General features: G+C 63.5%; 1 protein-coding gene across 1 annotated transcript; it reads right to left on the reverse strand.

Annotated features, from left to right (window-relative positions):
* Positions 1-20366, reverse strand: TEAD3 (TEA domain transcription factor 3). The gene is made up of 14 exons (XM_062187179.1): positions 20264-20366; positions 19403-19609; positions 11547-11798; positions 9903-9967; positions 5884-5946; positions 4931-4942; positions 3928-4065; positions 3767-3816; positions 3253-3314; positions 2188-2321; positions 1899-2072; positions 1562-1702; positions 1324-1476; positions 1-1207 (listed from the first exon to the last, which is right to left on the reverse strand). Exons 1-14 carry the CDS (start codon positions 20364-20366, stop codon positions 1094-1096), a joined length of 1668 nt encoding a protein of 555 aa, XP_062043163.1. The 3' UTR covers positions 1-1093.
* Positions 20367-20684: the final 318 nt, after the last annotated feature.

Genomic DNA, 20684 nt, shown 5'->3' on the forward strand with positions numbered 1-20684 from the left:
CCAAGGATTGGTGCATGGCCGGTCATGTGGCGGACCCACAAACATAACTTTAATTCTGTTTTTGAGCAGGAGCTGGGCCTTGAGGACCAGTGCCCTAGCCCAGAGCCGCATCTATGACAACCCATCACAGCTGAATTTAAAAAATACACAAAAATATATATATAATATACATTATAAAACCTAGGTGGGGGTTGGGGGGTGGCCTGAGCGATATGCAAACTGTGAGGACCTTCCGGAAGCTCGGGCAGGGTGGGGCAGGGAAGGGAAGGGGCACAGTACTTCATATGAAACTCATAAATACCCAGAGGGCTGGTGGGCAGCAAAGGGTTGACCCTCAGCCCCAGAACAAGGCCTGGGCAGCTGATGGCCCAGGGCAGGGGGACTGAGGTGGGAAGGACCAGAAGGCAGTAGGACCCTTCCAGGGCTTGGCGACCTCGGCTCAGGCAAGGGAGAATATCCAGGCCTCCTGCTACCTCTCCTGGAGCCTGTGCGAGGCCCCCTCACTCCCTGGGCAGGTGCTGCTCCACTCTCCCCATGCAGCCAGCCTTGCTCCAGGGAGGTAGTGCAAGCCTGGGCTCCAGGATGAGCAGCCCCGAGAGAACTCGCTCATCCTGGGGCTCTACGTTGGCACCTCGCCTGAAACCAAGTTCATGCCCGCTTTGCAGGCTCTGTGGACAGTATAGGCATGCAAGGGGCCTGACACCCAGTGGATGTGAGGAAGTGGGGGCCCTTTCCAACACAACCCCAACTCCTCTCCTAGGGCCTCTGCGCCTACCACACGCCCCTGGGGGGGACACCCAGTGGCCACACCTGCTGGAGCCCGAAGGTGTCCTCCAGCCCCAGCTCTCTGAGGTCACTCAAGCCACACAGAGCTGCGCGAGTGGGTCAGCGCTGCAGCCTGGCTGCCCCATGGCCCAGCCCTCCTCTCTTCTCCCACATTTAAAGCGCAGAACAGTGGCAGGGAGTGTGTGTGCTGGGGGTGGGCGGGGTGGCCTCCTGGGTCCCGGGCCAGATGCCTGGTGGGTGGATGAGTCCTTGATCCTGGACCCCCCAGAGGCGCCAGTTCTGAAGCCTTGTGCGCCTTCGAGGGCCCCTAGTCTTTGACAAGCTTGTAGACATGGTGCTGGGCCCCGTGCTCGCTCGTGGAGACTTCGAAGACAAAAGCAATGACGAGCAGGGTCTCCTGGGAGTCTCGGCTGGTGACCACCTGGGGGCAGGCAGGAGAGTCACAGGGTCAGGCAGATAGGGGCAGGGGCCCAGTCTCCACTCACCTGAGGCCGCTGGCCCTCGCCGGGCCCCGCCCCAGCCCTGCCGCCCGCGCACCTGCAGGATGGTGAAGTTCTCCAGCACACTGTTCATCATGTACTTCTCAGGCAGGTGCTTCAGCTTGTGGATGAAGTTGATCATGTACTCGCACATGGGCGAGCGGTGGATGCGGTACACGAAGCGCCCGTTCTCCAGTCTGGCGTACTCGGTCTGCACAGAGCGGCCGAGGAGCCATCACTCAGCCTGCCTGCTCCCGGCCCCGCCACGCCCCTTCCCCACCCTGGCCCCCACTCACCTCCACCTTCTCCACCACCTGCTTGCCAAAGGAGCACACCTTGGTGGAGACGCTGATGGTCATGCTGTCGGCAGAGCTGTACTGGGAGCTGACCCCATAGAAGGCGCCCGGGCCCTCCTGGATGGTGCTGTTCAGGTCCGCCTGTGGGCGGGGCGGGCGCATGAGGGGCTGGCAGAGGCCAAGGGAGGCCTGCGCCACAGCACTTGGGCGCCCTGCCCAGGTTCCTATCCAGCACACTCCACAGGCCATGGGCAGGAGGCAGCACGGGTGCTGGGGGTGCTGCCCATGTTGGGTGGGGGAGGGGCTGGCAGCAGAGAGGGGGTAGCGGGTAGCTCACCCAGAACTTGACGAGGAAGAAGGCGTTGGGGGGCCCCTTCTCATAGAGCTCCTTCAGGCCTCCCTTTTTCTCGGGGAACTTGTCGTAAATCTGCCGCACGTCCACAGCCTCCAGGGGCGGGTCTGAGAAGGCGGGGTTCGTCTGGCCGATGTGCACAAACAGGTGTTTGCTGTACTGTGGGGGGGGCCCAGACGGGGTCAGGGGAGCAGGCCGGACTCCCGCCCCATGGCCCTGCTGTGGCAGGGTCTCCAGGATGGCAGGGAGCCTCACCCCCACCCACACACGTTACCGTGTCAGGGTCTCGCTGCACCTCCATGAAGGCCGAGTACTCCAGGAGCCGCAGCCGGGAGGAGGCGATGGTGCGGTCCTGCCACACGGGCACGGAGGCAGCGGCTGGGGGCAGCGGGGCCAGGGGCTCGTAGCCTGGGAGGGAGATGGAGCTGCGTCTGCACATGCATGCTTCTGTATGAAGCTGCCCCTGCCCCGCCCACAGTATCTGTGCAAACTGGAAAACGGTTCCCTTTGGGAAGGAACCTGGTTGGCTTTTGACTCCCCTACAGGTGTCCTTGTACAGTCTACAACCTGCACTACTGAATGTGGTAGCCCCAAGGGCTTCCATCAAGGACATTTTCCCAGGGTGAGTGCTGTGGCGCAGCTGGTTAAGCCACGGCCTGGGACATCCATAACCATGCTGGAGTCCCTGGTATCTAGTCCCAGCTCCTCTGTGCTTCTGCTTCCTGCTAATATGCCCGGGAAGCAGTGGGTGATGGCCCAAGTACTGGGGCTCCTGGCTCCTGGCTTCAGCTTGGCCGAGCCCTGGCTGTTATGGGCGTTTAGGGAGTGAATCAGCGGATGGAGGTCCTCTTGCTATCTGTCTTTCTGTAGGCTCTGCCTTTCAAATAAATAAATAAATCTTTTAAAAAAAAGACATTTTCCCCGTGTCACTCTTAATGTGTGACATGCATTAATAGAAACACAAAACACAGGAAGTAAAAAGGGAAAATAACAGTTTCCAGAATCCCGCCACCCAGAGAGAGTACAGCCCTGTGAAGACTTAAGAGCACTTTCCTAGACCAAGGGAGTTTGTGACTCACACAGCAATCACTACAAATGTGCTACTTCTGACGGTGGGCGCCCACAGCTGCACGTTGGCCGTGCAGTGGTGTGCCAGGGTTCCGGAGGCCACGTCGTACAAGGCAGAGGCAATTCCTGGCCGGTCCCACCCCCCTACAGGTGCCACACCCCTTCCCTCCCTGTACACACACACACACACACACACACAGCTGGGCCCTGGCTCTCCCAGATGGAGCGCAGGCGCCACCAGACAGAGGGCAGCCTCCCGTGGGGCACTTACTGCTGAGTGGCGGTGGCAGGGGCGGCTGGATGGGGTAGGCTGGCTGTGCAAAGGGCTTAATGCTGCGAACAGGAGCAGAGCGTGGTCAGAAGGGACCCCTCTTCTTTCCTTCCTACCTGCCCCAGCCTCATCCAGGACCCCCTGAGAGACCCTCCCAGACACAAGCTGACAGCTTTCTGCCGTCTGCTCATCTTCTGTGAACTGCATCTCACAACAGGTGCACCTGCAATGCCATTTCAACCCCTCCCCACGCCCTCACTGCACAGAGGCTGTGCCTTGTCTTGGAGCCGAAGAAACCCAGCATCCTGGACCGCCTCACTTGTCAACTGAGAGACTGGCTCAGAGCTGAACTGAGTGAGAAATAACAGGATGAGCGGCTGGTGAACGAATGGACAGACACATTATCGCTCCCGGCTTCTCCCTGTCCCTCTACCTCTGAAGGGCAACCTGGCTCAGCTGTTGCTAGAACCCAGCTGGGAGGGGAGGCCGTGGCGAGAATGAGCACAATACTCACTCCTGAGAGGGTCCAGGCTGCTGTCCCAGGAGAGGGGGGCTGCTCCAGAACTGCAAGATGGGACAAGCCAAGGGCGCTCAGCGTCCAGGGGCCCCGGGAGCCCATGCTTCAGGGCACGCCCCCACCAGCGCTCCCCATCCCAGGACCCCGTGCCCCCATACCCGTGAGGAAGTGGAGAAGACGGCCTGGGGCAGAGGGGAGGGCGGGCTGAACTTGTTCTGCAGGACGCTGGCGGAGACGATCTGGGCAGAGGACATGGACGCCATGCTCTGGAGGGCTTTGTCCTTGGACACCTGGTCCTGGGGAGGGAGGGCTCGCGTGAGGCCTGGGCTCTGGGAGTCCCAGTCTGGTCTCCAGCCCCAGCTCTGCACTTCCGGAAGTCTTTACCCTTCCCTGGGTGTCAGCCTCCGAAGGGGGCATCGCCCCACAGACCATGGCCACAGTGAGAGGGAACATGAGCTGGGACACATCAAAACAGTAATCCTTATCAGGGCCCCTACACGGTCCTGTTTTCTGTTCTGTTCTATTTCTCTTCTGTTCATTGGTGGTTCTCAAAGCAGGGGCCCTGGCCCAGCTGCTCCAGCATCCCCTGGGAGCCTGGTGGACAGGTGCATCCGAAGCCCCAGCCCAGACTCCTGGATCAGGCTGAGGGCGAGGCCCTCCAGGTGATTCGATGCACACTCAAGTGTGAGAGCTGCTGATTTTCCTTTATTAACAAGACACTGGGGTGGCGGCAGGCCTGGCACAGCGGGCTAAGCTGCCTCTTGTGATGCCAGCACCCCATATCAGAGCGCCGGTTCAGGTCTCTGAATTTCTCCCGCGGATCCAGCTCCCTGCTCATACATCTGGGAGGCATGGGATGATGGCCCAAGTGCTTGGGTTCCTTGCACCGCCACGGGAGACCTGGAGTTTCTGGCTCCTGGTTTCAGCTATCTTTCTCTGGGCATTTGAGGAGTGAATCAGTGGATGGAGGCTCTGTCCCTGTCTCTTCCTCTCTCTGTCACTCTGTCTTTCAAATAAATAAAGACGGTTTTAAAATAAATAAAATTAAAAACGGTGCTTGCAAACCCATTACACTGATTTCACAATCCCCGATTTGCGAGCCTGTGTGATGTGCTGAGGCCCTCCCCACCACCTCTACTCCTGAGGGGCAGTGCCACTCACCAGGTTCATGGCCTGTGAAAGAGAGGGGGGGAAGGATGTGTCAGTGCGGTGGGGGACACGGCTTCCGGCTTCCAGCCTCCCGCCACCCAGCACCCCCTGCTCCCAGGGAACCCAAGCAAGCTGAGAGGCAGCCGTGAGCCACCCCCTGCCCCCCGAGGACTGCCTGCCAGCTGGGGGGGGTGCCCTGGGAAGGGGGCAGCAAGCCGGAGACCCAGGGGGTGGGCCACGCTGGCGCCCCGGGGTCTGTGTCCTCTGGCCCCATGCCCTAGGCATGGGGGACAGGGGCAGGGGGATGGCACTCAGCCATTGTGGGCCCAGAGAAGGGCATGGGCTGTAAACCCTGAACCTAGATCCTTGGCTGCACAGCCAGCAGGGGACAGGGAGCTGCCGCACCGGCTCTGCAGCCCGTCGCCCTGTGCACCTGATGTCCCCGGGCAACCGGCAAGCAGCACTCAGGAGGAGAAGAAAAAGGAAAATGAAGACAAGGCGAGGCAGGCCTGAGAGGCACCCAGACATCCACCGTCTGCCCCACTGCAGGGCTGGCTGTCCCCTCGGGCTCCCGCTCAGTCTCCCTGGACTGTGGCCCTCTGCCAACTTCCTGTCGCTGCCTGTGTTTCCGAGACCCCCTCGCATCTTCACGGGCCCCTGCCCTGCCCCAGGCCTGGGTCTGGGAGGGGGACTGGGCTAGGGCCAGGCTAAGTGGCAGGAGGCCCCCTACCTTCAGCTTGGACTGAATCTCCCGAGATTTCCGCCTGGCTAGAACCTGCAAGTGGCTAGAGACCTGCAGGGAAAGAGAGAGAGAAAGAGAGAACAGAGAGAGTGGAAGGAGAGGCCAGGACAGAGCTTCAGCCGGAGAAGAGGCAGAGGCCGGGCCGTGCAGAGACAGCAGCAGAGGCGCCGTGGGGAGGGGCCCGAGGCAGGGGCTGCAGGCCCCGGGCAGGCGCCCAACGTACCTTGATGCCAACCTGGTACTCCCGCACCTTCTTCCGAGCTAGAACCTGTATGTGGCTGGACACCTAGGGGCCGCCCCGCGCCCGCCAGAGAGGAAAACACAGATAGTGAGGAGGCGGGGCGCGGGCGCCACGGGCGAGGAGCACCCCAGCCCCCATCTGCACACGGGACCTGGCCAGGAGGGCACCTGTGAGAGCTGAAACCGGCCAAGCTGCGCGCCCTGGCAGGGGGCTGCCCTCTCCCCCCCAGGAAAACAGGGCCATTTTTTCTTCCTGGTGTCTTCAGGGGAGCTGATTCTAACTGGTTGGTGGCAGCCGCAACGCTCCTGTTGCCCATTGGATCATCGACCAAGGCCATACCCTCCAGCGAGGGTGCCCCCCACAACACACTGCCTAAGTCCCACCCAACAGCCTCCTCCTGCTGCGGGGCTCCCAGCACCTCCCCCCACGCCACACGCATGTGTGCCCTCTCCCTGTACTGACATGAGAGCTCACGGACGGACACAGGAGCTGCTATCCCAGCAGGCTTCTCCCCAAGCGGCTACTGGCAGACCTGGGCTAATCCCAGTCTTCACAGGCACCCCTGGGCTGGCGCACCGGCTCACACATGCACCGGCTTGCACACAGACCCTTGCCACTGAGGGCCGGGATGCTGAGCCTCGGAGACCCAGGGGCACCTGCTTTCCCCAGCAGCCCCAGGCACCCCCGTCACACTGGCTTCCCTCGGAAGCTGCTTGCATCCACACAAGGAAGAGTTTCTTTTTCTTTTTCATCGCAGCCTGAAAACCACCAGGTGCATGACACTGGGGGCTTAGGGGGGGCCCCTGGTTGGGACGCAGGCAGGCGCTCCACACACAGGAGTGAGACTCAGGTCCCACGAAATGACTGATGGCGTCACGCAATGACAACACAGATGCTTCTGAGCATGCGTGCTGCTGTTCTCGGTGCTGCACGCCTAAGGCCTCCAGTGATCTCTACAGCAACACTAAGAAGGTTCTACTACTACGTCCATTATCCCTGACTTGCAGACGACGAAACCCAAGCACAGAGAGGTAAGGCAAGTTGCCCCAGGTCACACAGCTGGGTGCTGGAGCTGGGATGGGCACCCAGGCAGTCTGACCCCAGGGTCCCCCGTTGCTTCACCACCGGCTACACTAGCGGGAAGCATCAGACCCGAGCCCAGAGGGTGGATTCTGTGACACCGGGGACCATTTATGTAGCTGCTCTGTCAGTACTGCACTGCTACAGGGGTCTACAGTGTAGCTCTGCACTGCTGCAGGGGTCTGAAGACAGCCACACTGTGTTTCTTTGCAAGAGTAAAATAAAAACAACCCCAAACCTATGCTGTTGGCTGCTCTCTCTAACACCTGATGACACGCCTTTCCTCACAGCCACAGTATGGAGCGCATTTGAACCGGGTGTTAGAAAACCCAGAGTTTGAGGTTTGAGAATAAAGTCAGAAGCTGGCGCTGTGGTGTAGTGGGCTAAGTCTCCGCCTGCAGTGCCAGCATCCTATATGGGCGCCAGTTCGAGTCCCAGCTGCTCCTCTTCCCATCTGCTCTCCTCTATGGCCTGGGAAAACAGCAGAAGATGGCCCGAGTGCTTGGGCCCCTGCACCCATGTGGGAGACCTGGAAGAAGCGGCAGGCTCCTGGCTTCAGATTTGCTCAGCTCTGGCCATTGCAACCATTTGGGGAGCTGGAAGACCTTTCTCTCTGTCTGTCCCTCTCTCTGTAACTCTACCTCTCAAAAAGAAAGAATCTTAAAAAAAAAGTTTAAAAACCAAAAAGAATGAATTCAGGAGAACCCTACACCAGCAACATGGTTAAGAACAGTGGTTTTGAAAATTCTGAGCCTGCCGACAGCTGGCCTGGAAACCCCATCGTAACAGATGCCTGTACCGTGAGTTACAATGCTGCACCCAGAGTTAAGAGGCCGGCGAGGGCTGGCACTGCGGCACGTTGGCATCTCGTGTCGGGGTGTCGGTGCCAGTCCTGGCTGCTCTACTTACAATCTAGCGTCCTGCTAATGCTCTTGGGAAGGCAGTGGAAGCCAGTCCAAGTCCTTGGGCCCTCGCCACCCATGTGGGAGACCTGGATGGAGTTCCTGGCTCCTGGCTTCAGCCTAGCCCAGCCCCAGCCATTGCGGCATTTTGGGGAGTGAACCAGCAGGTGGAAGATCTCCCCAGCCTCCTCTCTCTCTGTCTTACTCTTCCTTTGAAATAAACGCATAAATAAACCTTTAAAAAAAAAGGGGGGGGGGGGAAGGGGCTAGTGCTATGGCACAGAAACCTAAGCCTCTGCCTGAGGCATGGGCATCCCACGTGGGTGTTGGTTCGAATCCTGGCTGCTCCTCTTCTGATCCAGCTCTCTGCTGTGGCCTGGGAAAGCAGCAGAAGATGGACCAAGTGCTTGGGCCCCTACACCCTCGTGGGAGACCTGGAGGAAGCTCCTGGCTCCTGGCTTCATATTGGCCCAGCTCCGGTTGTTGCGGGCATTTGGGGAGCGAACCAGCGGATGGAAGACCTCTCTCTCTGTCTCTCCCTGTCTTTGTAACTCTGCGTCTCAAATAAAGAAATACAATCTTTAAAAAAAGAAGAAAAAAAGGTTGGGGGTGTGCCCCAGGCTCTGCCACTGCGCTGGGCCTTGGATCAGGGTGACTGAGTCTCTGATCACTTGGACAATCAGGGTCCCTGTGACCACATGGACAGCGCTCTGTCTAAAGGAACAGCAGCGGCGGCCTCTCTGTCCTGAGTGTCTTCACGCATTAATTCACGGGGGGGCAGGGTGTGTGTGTGGCATGGAATCAAGGCTGGAAGGCAAATGGCACAGAGTCTTCAAAAAGTTCATGGAAGATGTGTATTATGAAAAAACTGCATGGATGTGTCGCATTGGAATAAGCTTATCGTCTCGCTCCACTTCCCCCAGACTTTCTGAAGTCCCCCGCTGTGAGAGCCCAAAGGTCTGATGTCTAAGCCACCAAGGTCCAGGGAACGGAACGGGGGCCCTTGCTGCTGCTGCCCCCTGCCGTATCCCTGGTGCTAGGACGTAGCGGTAGCTGAGTCATTTACCGAGTACAGGGCTACAAGCACAGACAGCGGCCAGGGAGGGAGGGCTTCAGAGAAGCGGACATGAGGCAGGCCACCTTTGTCCTGTGCGCACCCGGACGGGGAGGCTGCGAGGGCGGAGGGCGAGCGCTGACCACCATTCCTCCAGCCTGGCTGCCCTCCCAGGAACCCTAAGGCCGGATGGACGCCCCTTCGGGCTTTGCGTGACCACACGGCCACCTTCCCTGCACAGGGAACCATCAACACTTCTCACCACCAGCACCGTCCCCACTCTGCCGAGTGAGGCTCAGCCTCCATCCACCTGGCCCTCTCCAGCCCCCCGCCCAGCTGCTCTGTTCCCGCCCAGGGACCCTGATGCCCTGGGGGGAGCCAGTCCCCCAGGCCTCCCTCAGCCCTGCCCCATCTCCTCGACACCACAGCTCCTTCCTGCCCTGTGGGTTGAATCCTGGATCACCACCAGCCAGTGTCTCTTTCCTCATCTGGAAAACGGGAACAATTGCTGTGTCTACCTCTGACTCCCTCCCCTCTGCCTGGCTGACTCCCAATTCCTTCTTAAAGATGTCACCTCCTCTGGGAAGCCTTCCCAGCCTCCCTGCCTGGTCTGGGGGAGACTGGTCCCTTGTCTGGCCACACCCTGCAGATAGCCCCTCAGCCATGCCCCCTATACTGTACTTGTCCTCTGTCTCGTTGACTGGCAGGTGAGCCACCCGGGGCAGGGATAAGGCAGCTGCCCCCGGGGCTTATGTGGTCCCTGAAGTAAAGGCTACGGGTGGGGGTGCCCTCCATGAGAAGTGGGGAGAGTGGATGGAGCCGCCTGGGCGAGGGAGGGTGGGGGCTGGGATGAGAAAGGGGGCAGGTGGTGAGCTGGGCGCGGGCGGCTCTGAGGAGGGGAGCAGGACAGAGCCGGCCATGGAGGCTGTGTGGGCTAGGGGCTGCTGCACGGACCGTCTCCCTACCTGCTTTCTTGTCCGTGTCTTCCCTGTCCGCAGCTTAATGTAGCGCGCGATCAGCTCATTTCGACCTAGATTGGGGTGAGAGAAAAAAAATGAGGAGTGGGCAAAGGGAGGCGCTGGGGCCGAGGACTCCCCATCCCCGCAGGAAACCCCACAGGGACCTCCCCAAGTGCTGTTCTTCTGCCCTCCCTGCCCGAGGCCCCAGCCCAAGCCACACAAGCATGCGGGAGGCCAGGGAGTCCGGGACCACAGCGGGGCTGCTCACGATGGGAGGGGTTGGGAGGGGCCACCGAGGAGGGGGAGGAAGGGGCTGCACCCGTCACGTAGCCCTGACAGGCTGACCCTGCAGACACACTGGGCAGGTGGACACAGGGCAGCAGCATCCCCGGCACTCCCTCTAAAATTTACACTGAAATGTAGCCCCTTAAAGTTCCCTAGAAATGCTATCCAGAGTGCCACGTGTACTACTTCACCCACACCGCTTCCTCCCGAGCCAGCAGCCACGGAACAAGCAGGGGTGCCCAGTGTGAGAATGCGCCATGCCACGGGCATCTGTCCCCCGTGCACGAATGAGACATCGGACTGGGTTCCTGCCAAGTGGGCAAGACCCTGGACCGGTCCCTTCACTTCCGTGGAGGAGGGCGACCAGGAAGGAAGGAGTGGGTGGCCTCCCATATGCCCCCTCCGACACTGACAGCCTGTGCAGGACGTCTCACTGTGACCTTGTGCCCAGCCCCCTGGGTCATGGCTGCCAGTGTCTCTCCCGCCCTGTGCGCACGTGCCCAGATGCCTGCGAGCCCCAGCACCACAGATGTCTGCGGGCCCCGCTGGCCCCTGGCTGAGCTGATGCCAGCATCCGCACCCCAAATTCAGGTTCCCTGTCCCCGCACGCCATGGGCTCCCCCAGAACAGCCACATTCCCCTAATTCCTCTCTGCTGATAGAACCAGCCCCACTGCTCCTCCCTCCCCGGCTGGGCCCCTCTCCGCCCCACTCCCTCCACCCTGTCTAAAAATACTCTGTGGGGCTGCCCCAGCCATCTGCGATGTAGCAATGGGGCAGGCGCCCCTGCCCTACAGAAGGCACCCAGAACATCTGCCTGCCCCACGAGTGGGCTCTGGTGCACAGGGGCTGTTGGGCTAGCATCCCCCACCCCGCCCTTCTGGGCCAAGCCTCCACACCCACCTGGCACCCCTTGGAGGGGTCAAGTTAGCCCACAAAGGCAGCCCTGGGTCAGCCTGTCTGGAGGCGGGGCGCCTCCTCTGCGGCTCCCCTCCCCACACAGGCGTCTGTGACAGCCTCACCCCAGGATGCCCTTCCCCCCCTCCTCCCAGGGCAGGGACCCTCTCCCAGGTCTGGGGCAGACCAGACTGACCCAGTTTCCTGGGCCCACTGAGTCACCGAACGCTCCAGGCCCAGGCCGGCAGGGGGAGGAGCGGCGGGCGGGCGGAGGTGGGGGTGCGGGCTGCGCTGTGGGGGCTGCCTTGTTTATGAGGAGGATCCGGACACACAGGCTCACACGCCCAGACTCGCCCCGTGGCGGGCTGGCGGCCTCCAGGACTTTGCCAAACCGGTTGGGTGAGGGGCCAGAGAGCAGGGGGAGGGGCCGGGGAGTCCAGTCCAGTGTCCCTGGGCCGCCCACACGCACCGTACATCTTGCCCTCATCCGACAGGATGATCTTGCGCCTGCCGCAGGGCGGGTAGATGGCCAGCGCCTCCTGGAAGCTCTGCTCGATGTCCGGGCTCCACACGCCCTCCGCATCGTTGTCCAGGCCTTTGTCCAGGCCTTCGGGCCCATCCTCCCGGGCCTCGCCGGGGCTGCTGCTGGTGTTCCAGCTGTTGGACGCTATTGTGCTGGTTGCTCCGGGCTCTGGGCCTGAGCCCACGGGGCTGCCTGAGCCTGGGGGAAGACACGGAGGGGTTAGAGCAAGGGGGGGGGGGTCTCCCTGAGCACAGCCATTCCCCTCCCACCCCCAGCCACTGGTCCCCAGGGGCAGGTGCTTCAGGTGGGGGTGGAGGGAAGCAGAGTGTGTCGAATTCAGAACCGTGTCACCTTGGATGAGCTCCTACCCCTCCCTGGGCCCCGCTCTGTGGTATAAGGAGGGGGGCTCCTTCAGGTTGCCAGGGCGGACATTTAAAGGACCCGAGCCTCAGTGCCTGGCTCAGAGCCGGAGGTGATGACAAGGGTGACAGAGCGCCTCTCTTCCCCACACAGGCAGGGAGCTGGAGCGGCACCCACTACCCAGTGACCCAGGAAGGGATGAACAGCAGGGGCAGGGGCTCTCCATCCCCGGCTGTGGGCTTCTCCTTCCTGCCGTCCCGATCCCCGGCGGGAAACCACCCCCGCTCCCCCCACGCCCCCAGCCTCAATGCAGCATGGAGGACCCTTGTGGGAGGAAGAGGGTTTCCTGATCCAGGAAGGGCGAGGCCTCACCCTCCCAGGATAAACCACTGCAGGGAACCCTGGCTGGCAAGAAGGGTGATGGCAGCTGAGCGAGGCCGACAGCCTCAACCCACCGGCTCCTCCATCCCACTTCCTGTCCCTGTACCTCCAGGCCCCACAGCAGCCCATAAACCACCCACACACCCGCCCCTACCCTGGCCCACAGCGCAGACAGCCCTGGTTCTGTAAACTTGAGTTCCCCCACGCTTGCTGGGCGGGATTATCAATCTAAACCACACTCAGATGGTGCCCCCAACACACACCACCTCCCTATAGCCCCCAAACCCACCTTCTCAGAGTATGTCAGGACTCTGGGGATAGTGGGGGGAGGCAGGGGGACAGGCAGGGCCTGTCAGCAGCCCGGTAGGGGAACATGAACCCCAGGTGCTGCTGGGGGGGAGGGGCTTCTTCCTGTGGATGGGCAAGGGCCTGGGAGGCAGGAGTGTCAGCTAGGTGTGGAGTGTGGACCTCACATCACCGCCAGCAACACCTGCCCCGTGGCATGCAGTGTTCTGAGAGTCCGCCTGCACTGCCTCATTTAGCCTTACAAGAACCTTATGGGTGGCCGGCGCCGTGACTTAACAGGCTAATCCTCCACCTTGCGGCGCCGGCACACCGGGTTCTAGTCCCGGTTGGGGCGCTGGATTCTATCCCAGTTGCCCCTCTTCCAGGCCAGCTCTCTGCTATGGCCTGGGAGTGCAGTGGAGGATGGCCCAGGTCCTTGGGCCCTGCACCCGCATGGGAGACCAGGAGAAGCACCTGGCTCCTGGCTTTGGATCAGCGCGATGCGCCGACCGCAGCGGCCATTGGAGGGTGAACCAACGGCAAAAAGGAAGACCTTTCTCTCTGTCTCTCTCTCACTATCCACTCTGCCTGTCAAAAAAAAAAAAAAGAACCCTATGGGCAGACACCCATTATGTCTACTCGATGAACAGAGTTGTTAAACAACTTGCCAAGGACACACAGCACGTAAGGCTAGAGCTGAATCCTGGAGCCAGGGAATCTGGCTTCAGTCTGTGAACTAAGTGGGATGAGGGGAGGGGCAGAAACCCTCCACCGTGGGGTGGGCAAGGAGGCCTGGCTGTCCCAGCAACTGCCTCCAGTCTGCAGTGGGGTCCAGGCGCGCCAGCCCTGCTCGGACCCCATGCTGCGAGGCCCCCCGGAGTCTCGGAGGGTCCCTGCTCTCCCACGGCCAGTCCCTCAGCCTTGGGCAGAACGCTGGGCCTGGGAAGCACAAGGGACAGAGGCTGAGGGGCAGACCAAGGGGCTGTCCCAGCAGCTGTGAAGAGCGGAGACCTCTCCCAGCCGGGTCCTCAGCCCGCTCCCCTCCAGCTCCAGCCCTGAGGCTTCCCTCGGAGCAGCGCGCGGGGCGCATGGGGGGCCTGGCAGCTCCGACTCTGGAAAGCAACTTGCCCGCCTCCCCCTAAGCAGTGCCCCCCCTCTGGGTGATGTCAGCCCCGCCCCGCCCCCCGCGGGAGCACTGTGGCCAAATATGGCGAACGCAGCGCTTGGGAGCTGGGACAGCCCGGGGGGCGGGGCGGGCAGCCCCAGGCTGGGACGGCTGGCAGCTGCTGAGGGGGAGGGGAGGCGGGGGTGGCCCACGGGTCGGGTCAGTAGACTAGCGGGACCACCACCGTGCCTGCCCCGAGACACACCCAGGATCACTTTCTAGGAACGCTCTGGGGCAGAGGCAGTCACCAGGGGCAGCAGGCAGGTGGTGCCCCAGCACACAGCCATGCATGGGCGCACACGTGGGCACGGGTCACGTTTGCACCCTCAAGCGAGGTACACAGGTGGGCAGTGGCAGGCAGAGGCCGAACGGGGGTCTCATGTGAAGCCTCCACTCAGGAGTGGTGGGAGGACGTCCGCTTGGGCAAGGAAGTCGGGGCTGCTGTGCTGGGGGGAGAGCAGAGGCAAGCATGTGCCCACCCCCACCCCACCCCCCCCACCCCCGCTAGACCGCCGCACCACGGGGACCCAGCCAGCCGGCATGGGCTCCCTGACAGACGTGGGCTCATGATGGGCAGAAGGCGAGACATCCTGCTGGGGGCAAGAGGGCAGCCCCACAGGCAGAGAGGGGCAGGTGTCCAGAGCCTGGGAGAGGAGTGCGGACAGAGGCCTGCAGGGCCAGGGGCAGAGAGAGCAGGGCCCACCAGGCCTGGCAGGGGAGTCACCAGGAGGCCTGCAGGGCGAACTGTGCGGAGAGGCAGAGGCAGAACAGGCTGGAGGGGCAGTGAGACCCACAGACAGACAGCTGGGGCCAGAGACTGTGTGATCGCCCCCACGAAGACCCAGAGAGAGATCAGAGCGGGAGTCGGGGGCGTGAAGGGAAAGGCCAATACACTCCCATGGGACAGGCGCTAGCAAGGGAGGCGAAGGACAGAAAGCCAGAGGGAGGGAGCGATGGGGGGGCATGCTGGGGCTGCAGTCAGGACATCTCCAGCCCTGTCCCTCCCCGCACAGCCAGCCCGCATCTCCCCCTGCAGAAGGCAGCTCGCCCCACCTTCACCCTCCACCCGACCAGCCACGCCCCACTGTCCCTGGCCCATGGCCCTCAGCCTTCCGGGGTCAGAAGGTGCCTCTGGGTGGTGGCAGGGATGGGGGCTAGGAGGCTGGGCGAGCAGGCTTTGGGGCCCTCAGGGAGATAAGGGGCACACTGCTGCCCACTCCCCACCCTGGGGCCAGACCTGCTGGAAGAACTGGCTGGACAGCTCCAGGGGGGAGGCCAGAGCCAGGGCAGCTGCAGAGGCCCTGGACCCCCACCCCCATCAGCCCTGCAGCGTGCAGACCACCCAGCCTCTCTCTAGGGGGAAGGAAGGACAGGTCTGAAGTGTGGGCTCAGGAGTACTGCCCTGGTGGAGGGGCAGACCAGGCAAGTTGGGGCAGGTGGGCTCCTCTGCACCCCGCCCCCACCCCCACATGCATCCCACAGGGAGGACAGACTGAGCCATGACCTTGCTGGGTCTAGCAGACAGCAGCTCTCCGCCCTGGCAGGGACCCCAGCCCCCAAACGCTCTCCCCCTGGGTGATGCTCTCGCTCAGAGTGTGGGAAGATCAGCAAAATCAGCAGTTTGCTCCCGGAGCCACTGCGCTCAACTCCGGGTGGGCCAGGCTGCCCAGCCGAGGGGCTGGGGACACAGAAGGGCAGCTGAGGAAGGCTCCAGGAGCTCCCCACCCCCTCTGCCTCCCCACCCCGCCCCCACGGCAGGCCAGCTGTTCTCCAGCTGCCAGAGGCTTCCACCCCAGAAGTGGCTATGCTCTGCTTGGGACCAGGCTGGGGTAGCGGAGGGGGAGGGATGGCGTTTGCCTCCCCCACCTCCAGCCCAAGGACCCCAGAGAGACCCTGCCAAGTGGCCACACCCTGCCAGGCTGGGGAGGGAGGACCCTCCTCCCTGGAGCAGGGGCTTGATTTCTCCAGGAGGAAGCAATTTGCAGAGGCCACGAGGAATGAGTGGGGGCCTCCTCCCCCCACCCCTGCTTATTAATATGCTTCTAATTTGGGAATCCAGACTCCGCACCCCTCCTCCCCCAGAACATGGGGCAGGGGCTCTCTGGGGGCAGTGGACCCCCTGGGCTCCCTTCTCATCCATGGGCAGGCTCCCTGCCCAGAGAGGAGGGGCCCAGTTCCTAGACTTCCCCTAGCCCCCTCCCGGTGACTGCCCTGTCCCCTCATCTGGCCCCCCTTCCAGGGAGGGGATCCTCCCAGGTGTCCAGTGGGGGACAGACTGCAGGGAGGGGGGTGGCTCCAGGCTTCACAGTCTTCAGTCACTTCCTGGGTGGGTGTCCCTGCCTCCCAGCCCTGACCCTGGTCATCCAGTGAGCTGCCACCAGTCACCGGGTCAGCTCCCCACCAGAAGAGCCGCTTCTGCAAAGACCAGTTTCTTAGCACCCTTGCTCTCCCTCTCACGGTCCGCCTGCCGCCACATGCTCCTACCTGCACTCTGTTCTTTACTGGCTTAAAAACATTTGTTTAAAAATTTTGGTAAAAAATACTTAAGATGTACCATTTTAGCCTCGTCATCCCTTCTTCCAGTCTTAGTACCTTTTCCAGAATATTCCACATAGTCACACGTATGGGCGTCCCACAGGGTGCCCAGGCCCTGCCTGGCACAGCTACCGAGGATATCACACACACACACGTTCTGTGACCACCCACACGGCTGTCTCGGTCCCACCACCCATGGCGCCCGCACACGAGTTCATGCTGCACCCCGCTTCACACACGGGGATGTGGCCTGCCCGCGGGTCGCACCGTGGCGGACTGGTCACACAGAGACAAACTGGAACCCTCTCATGCACAGGCCTGCAGCACCCAGGTCCCAGCGGTGACACCACAGGACCAAGTCACACCGAGTGTGCCCTGTTCTGCTTCCCACACACACACACCCCCATGTCACCGGCAGTCACATGCAGTGGCACACCCAGACCCACCGGTCTTCTGGTGCACACCACCAGTCACACACTCGGTGTGGCACAGCGGCTCACACCCAGTCTCAGCCCACCACACACACGCAGCCCCACACGCAGCCTTCCCCGCTCCCAGCTCCTCTCACACTCTCGGCGTCGCACACAGTTGCACTCCCATTTCCCTCTATCACTTCCTGTCCTCTCGGGCCTGGCAGGGAGCACAGGAAACAATCGCAGTCGAGGAAACACCAAGGCCCAGGCTCTGGGGATGTGCAGGGGGGCCCGGCTGCAGCCACGCGGGCACGTAGGGTCCGTGCTCCTCTGCCATCCTCCCCAGAGCGGGCAGCAGCCTCTCCTGCACACAGACGCCCCTCGGCTGGCCCAGCACCAGGAGGGGTGGGAGGGGTGGGCAAGGCCATGGGGCCAGGGTCTGGTGGGACCCACGAATCTTCCCAGCTTTGGCTGGGGAAGCAGCCGCTCAAAGGCCGGGATTCTCCAGGCCACCCCTGAGGCTCAGTTTCTGCCGTCTCATGTGGGAAAAGGAGGCTGGGACCTCCCCGCTACCTCCACACAGGAAGCTGGCCCCCAGCTCCCTGGGGCCTGGCACCACCAGCTCCCTTCACTCTGCTCACCGTGTGCTGACCCCGCTGCTCCTCCCCTTCCTGGGCCAGGAGGTGGGCAGCCGGGCTGCTTCTCCTCTCCTCTAGGCTGGCAGCCACACTGAACCTCCAGGGGTCCCAGAGGGGGCTGGGAGTGGGAGAGAGGGGCAGACCCCACTGCCTCTTGAACAGATGAGCTCCCCCAACTCCCTCAGGCCTGCCTGTCCCTGGCCCCTGCTGCCCGCAGCCTCTTCAGCTGGGCCCACCTGCTCCGGCCCCTCCTCTGTGGCCCCCTGGCTGGTTCCTGCCTCCTTCCTCGGGTCACTTTCTGGCTGGATCACCCACTCACCTCTCTGGAACCCACAGGGTTCAGGCGGAGGAAGAAGGCAGATGGAGAAAGAGTCTCGTCTCTGGGAGGAGATCGGAGAACAGGGACCCAAGAAGTTATGTATTCCAAGTAGGGAGACCGAGGCCCAAAGGGCCTGCCAAGGTGACCCGGCCTGTTGGAGGTCCAGTGGGACCACAGCCCTGATTCCCGACCTTCTCTGTCGACAGCAGGATGCACCAGGGTCTGCACACCCAAGGGTGAGGGTGGGAGCAGGACTCAGTGTGCAAAGTGCTCGTGCACGTAGCTCCCTCCTGCTAACCACTGACCACTCTGCTCAGCCATTCCCCAGCCCAAGTGCGCTAATTAGCATTAATTACGGTTCCCTCCCTAGGAGAGCTGAGGAAGGCTCCAGCCCCTCCCTGAGGAAGGCACCCCGGCCCCTGAAGATAACCTAGTCCTGAAAGAGACATCTGCCCAGCTCTGGCTGGGCAGGCAGGGGCCCAGAAGAACACATGACCACATCCTCCCGGGGGTGCCTCTAGGGGAGGGGTCTTAGGAGAGGAGGGGCACATAGTAGCCCCAGACGGCCAGTTTCTGGGGAGCTCTGCCATCCCTCTTTGCCCCAGGCTGCCCCCAGTGTCCTGGGCCCGCACTGAGGTGGAACATGTGTTCACAGAGCCGGAGGCAGCAGGCCCTACAGGCGGCAGCCCCGGGCACCAGCCCCTCTGTGCTGTGTCCAGCCCCCACCCTCATCCCCTGTTCTCCTGGGCTACAAGTCCAGGCCTGAGCAGACTCTGCCCTTACCTGGAGAGAGGTGAGACCCTGAGAAGCCCTCCCCCAAGGCCTCTTTTCCCCAGGCCCTGGAACAATCTCAGCCGGGCATCAGACTCGTCTCCAGGAAAGGTGGCAGAGTGGGGTCTCCAGGACGCTGCCCCAGGGCCTGGCTGGGAAGGCCCAGCACCAGGCAGGAATACACCAGGCCCGGTAGGGCAGACTTTGTAGGGGACTCGCCTCCCTCTAACCCTCTGAAGTCTATAAACAAGGGCCCTCAGGACGTGCGGGCGAAAAGGCCCCACTGCGGGCCTCTCCAGAGCCAGGCGCACTGAGCTCCGAGCTCGGAGCCCCCACGCCGACGCAGACGGTGGAGCTGGAGGGTAGCTGAACCCCTGTCTCTTGGGGTTGGGGAGGCACACGCCCAGAGCGCACAACTTTGCTCCCTGGCAAACCCAGCGCAGCTGCGGACACCGCGCGCAAGAACCGGCCTGGGCGCCAGGAGCCGGGCCCGAGGCCTGCGCGGAGCTGGGGCCCGGCGGGCTCCAGGAGAGCGCGGGCCGGGAGTCCAAAGGGCGGCGGGGCCCGGGATTGGGCGCCCCGGATGCCAGCTCCCGGGTGGCAGGCCCGGCAAGCCCTACGGCCCCCAGTCCCGCAGCCCGCACCCCCAGCGCGGCCGGCGGCGCCGCGGACCGCACGGGGGACACAATCGCCCGGCTTCCCCACCTCCCCCGACCAACTCGCCCCGGGCGCGGGGGGGCGGCGGGGGGGCGGGGCTTCCCGGAGAGAGATCGTCTCCCCCTTCCCTCTAAACTTCCCGGCACCCACATCTGGGGCTCCGGCTCCGGCTGGACAATAGCTTGGGGACCCAGCCCCCCTCAAGGGCCCCCCATCCAAACCAACCAACCAACTCCTTCTCCCGAGCGAGGCCTCCTGCCGGCGTCCGCCCGGCTTACCTGGTCCGAGCTCGGGGGGGCGCTCCGGCCGGGCCGCTCCGCCGGGCCCGAGGGGGCCGAGAGGGGGGCCGGGGAAGGGGGGTCGTGGGGAGGGGGCTGGCCGGAATGTGCGGAATGAGCCGGGCTGGAGCGGGAGGCGCCGGGAGCGGAGGAGGGAGCGAGCGGGACGGAAAGTTTGTGTTGAGAAGCCGGGGCGGGGGGTGGGGGCTGCGGCAGAGGGGGCGGGGCGCGCGGGGGGCGGACCCTGGCTGGGGGCGGGGCCGCTCGGGGCCGCCCCCCGTCGGCGCTCAGGCCGCCCAGCCCGCGACCGCGGGCACCGGGCCCCCGTGGCCAGCCCGCCGGGCCTGGGCGCCCCTGGGCCGCCCGCCGGAGCGACGCGCCCCACCTGCCTCGGTGCGCTGGGCCCTACCACTCCCTGGCACTCTGCAGAATCTGGGGCTCCGGCCTGGGGCGGGGCGGAGGGCGGAGCTCCCGCCTCGAGGGCCGGGCTCCCCTCGGTGAGGGGGCCTTGGGTGCCGCGTCACGAGCAGCCCGGCGGAGCCGCAGCACACGGGCCTAGGGGCTGCCTGTCCCCCCCACCCCCGGCCCCGGCCCCCACCCCCCCACCCCCGGCCCGAGCCGCCCGGGCAGGGCGCCCCCTCCTGCCCGCGAGCTGCCCCCCGCTCCCGGGGCCCCAAGCCCAGCTCCGCCCTGACGGCTGCGCCCGCCCTGCCCGGACCCGGTTTGTCTGGTTCTCCCCGAGAGGCTTGTTTCTCGAATTTCTCCCTTTCTCCCTCTTCCTGGACCTCCGGGGCCCTCCCTCTCAGCCCAGCTTCCCCGGGCCCCCAGCGGGGGGAGGGGGGACGTCTGGACACCGCTCGCCCTCCGAGTCTCGGTAGGACCCGCGACGGGCACGCCCGGGCCTGGGCAGGAGGCGGCGCCGAGCCGCCCTCGGATCTCCGCGCGCCGGCGCCCCGGTCTCCATGCGCGCCAAGGAACCCCCGATGCCCTTAGCCAGGAACAAGGCTTTATTGGAGATGTGGGCGTCTGGTCCTAGCCCCCGTCACCCACGCGCCCCGGCTCCCCGGCCTCGCGCTGCCCCAGTGTAGGGGGAGGAGGTTAAGACAACACCAACTACTGCTCCCGACAGGAAGTGACTGGGGCGCGGGGCGGGCGCGGCGCGGGCCGACTCCGCTACAGATGTGCCGCTCCGAACCCAGATGTTCTTCCTCTTGGTCCACCGGCCGCCGGAGCCCCTCCTGCCGGGACTGTGCCAGATTGGGGAGAGGACGGAAGTCACCGA

Source organism: Lepus europaeus, chromosome 3 (genome assembly GCF_033115175.1).
Source record: "Lepus europaeus isolate LE1 chromosome 3, mLepTim1.pri, whole genome shotgun sequence".
Lineage (NCBI taxonomy): Eukaryota > Metazoa > Chordata > Mammalia > Lagomorpha > Leporidae > Lepus > Lepus europaeus.

Coding starts and splice junctions, on each gene's coding strand:
- TEAD3 (XM_062187179.1), bottom strand. CDS start 20,366: ATGGAGACCGGGGCGCCGGCGCGCGGAGATCCGAGGGCGGCTCGGCGC. Junction 19,610..20,263: donor GTCCTACCGAGACTCGGAGG/GCGAGCGGTGTC, acceptor CCTCTGCCGCAG/CCCCCACCCCCCGCCCCGGC. Junction 1,208..1,323: donor AGAACTTCACCATCCTGCAG/GTGCGCGGGCGG, acceptor GCCTGCCCCCAG/GTGGTCACCAGCCGAGACTC.